General features: G+C 30.3%; 1 protein-coding gene across 1 annotated transcript; it reads right to left on the bottom strand.

Moving 5' to 3' along the window:
- Positions 1-274: 274 nt before the first annotated feature.
- On the bottom strand, positions 275-1341 carry LOC124421257 (the record flags this gene model as incomplete). The annotated part of the gene is made up of 3 exons (XM_046956137.1): positions 1008-1341; positions 801-945; positions 275-492 (listed from the first exon to the last, which is right to left on the bottom strand). Coding segments are annotated over exons 1-3 (537 nt in total), but the record flags the coding sequence as incomplete, so codon positions are not given.
- Between the last annotated feature and the right edge of the window lie 627 nt (positions 1342-1968).

Here is a 1968-nt window from a genome sequence, read left to right as displayed (position 1 = left end):
CTATAGACTAGACTATAGACTAGACTATAGACTAGACTATAGACTAGACTATAGACTAGAATATAGACTAGACTATAGACTAGAATATAGACTAGACTATAGACTAGAGTATAGACTGAAGTATAGACTGTTGATAAGACTATGGGCTAGACTATAGACCAGTCTATAGAGTAGACTGTAGACTAGACTATATACTAGTTTATATTCTAGACTTTAAACGAGATTATAGACTAGTCAATAGCCTAAACTGCATTAGTCAATAATATCATCATACCTTAATCTCATCATAACTTAAAACGTTGTCCAGTGTTAAGGGTGCTTCTTCTTCGTCTGTGCCAACTTTAAGATATTTTTCACCACAACCAGTTTCTCCTGTGATAAGTACATAACTATCAAAAAATCCTACAAAACTGGCGCAGCGTTTGTTCAGTAATCGTTGAACAAATTCAGTGGGTCCCATATTGGCATAAAGTTGTTTTTCTCGGGTGGTGCCTACAAGGTTTAAGTTTATTAAAAAATCAATATTTAATTGTAAAAAATTGTGTGTATTTTAAAATATTATGTATTTTGTTAGAAAAAGTACTTTTATCCAAAAAGTACCTTTTTGTATTTTGACTTAATTTTGAAATATATTTTACTTTCTAAAATTTTTGGATTTGTGTGTTAAAGAATTACATTTTATGGATATTAAAAAACGCTTAAAATCTAAAGCATCTGGCCACACTACAAACTAACCAGTTTATTAAGAAACTCACCACGAAAAGCTTTTTATCTGTCAAAATAAATACGCTCAAACTTACCATACTTTAATTTATGCTCCAAAAAGTCTAAAATCAAAAATAATACTTTCTCATGTATCAGTGGATATGCCGAGGAAATTTGTTGTTGTATATCAGCATGACGTTCCACAGGTTGAGATTTAACGCGACAGCTATCGATAGGGAACTGTAAATAAACAAAAATTCTTTTAATATTAAACTGTTTATTTACCTCTTAGTATCATTTACCTTTAATGGAAATTTATTGGATTTTTGTATAAAATCTTCTATATTTATTTCTTTTTTAATCGGTTTTTCTATTTTTAAACATTTCTGTAAAAGTTGTTGCGAAAATTTTGTTAACTTTATTGTTTTTTCACTTAAAGGCCAATCTTTTTCAAAGTCTTTACCAAATACAGACATATTGCTATCTTTTTGGCGGCAACAATGTTCGAAAGTTTGTTTAATACTAATTTTTAATACCGTTTAGTTGTGTGTTTATGTCTATACCGGGTATAGTTGTTGGTTTTTGTTGTGGTCATGAGTCATTTGCTGAGTTCTAAGAATAAATGTTTAGATTATATATTTATGTTGGAGGGGGAAATTTTTCAATATTTGAATTATCACTAGACTACAGACTAAATTAGACTATAGACTTAACTAGAGACTTGTCCAAAGACTTAACTATAGACTAGAATATAACCTGTATATTGTAGACTATAGACTAGACTATACTATACTGGACAATAGACTATAGACTGGACTACAGCATACTATAGACTAGATTATAGACTACACTATTGACTAGACTAGACTATAAACTAGACTATAGACTAGACTATAGGCTAAACTATAGACTGGATTTTAGACTATAATATAGGCTATAGATTAGACCATAGACTAAACTATAGACTATACTATAGACAAGACAATAGACGTGTCTATAGACGGTCTACAGACCATACTATAGACTAGATTATAGACAATACTATAGACTAGAATATAGACTAGATTATAGACTACACTATAGACTAGACTATAGACTAGACTATATACTAGACTATAGACTAGACTATAGACTAGACGATAGACTAGACTATATACTAGACTATAGACTAGACTATAGACTAGACGATAGACTAGACTATAGACTACACTATAGACTAGACTATAGACTAGTCTATGGACTAGACTATAGACTAGACGATAA

The sequence above is a fragment of the Lucilia cuprina genome, unplaced genomic scaffold (genome assembly GCF_022045245.1).
Source record: "Lucilia cuprina isolate Lc7/37 unplaced genomic scaffold, ASM2204524v1 Scaffold_8217, whole genome shotgun sequence".
Taxonomy (NCBI): domain Eukaryota; kingdom Metazoa; phylum Arthropoda; class Insecta; order Diptera; family Calliphoridae; genus Lucilia; species Lucilia cuprina.
This window is presented reverse-complemented; position numbering and strand designations above follow the sequence as displayed.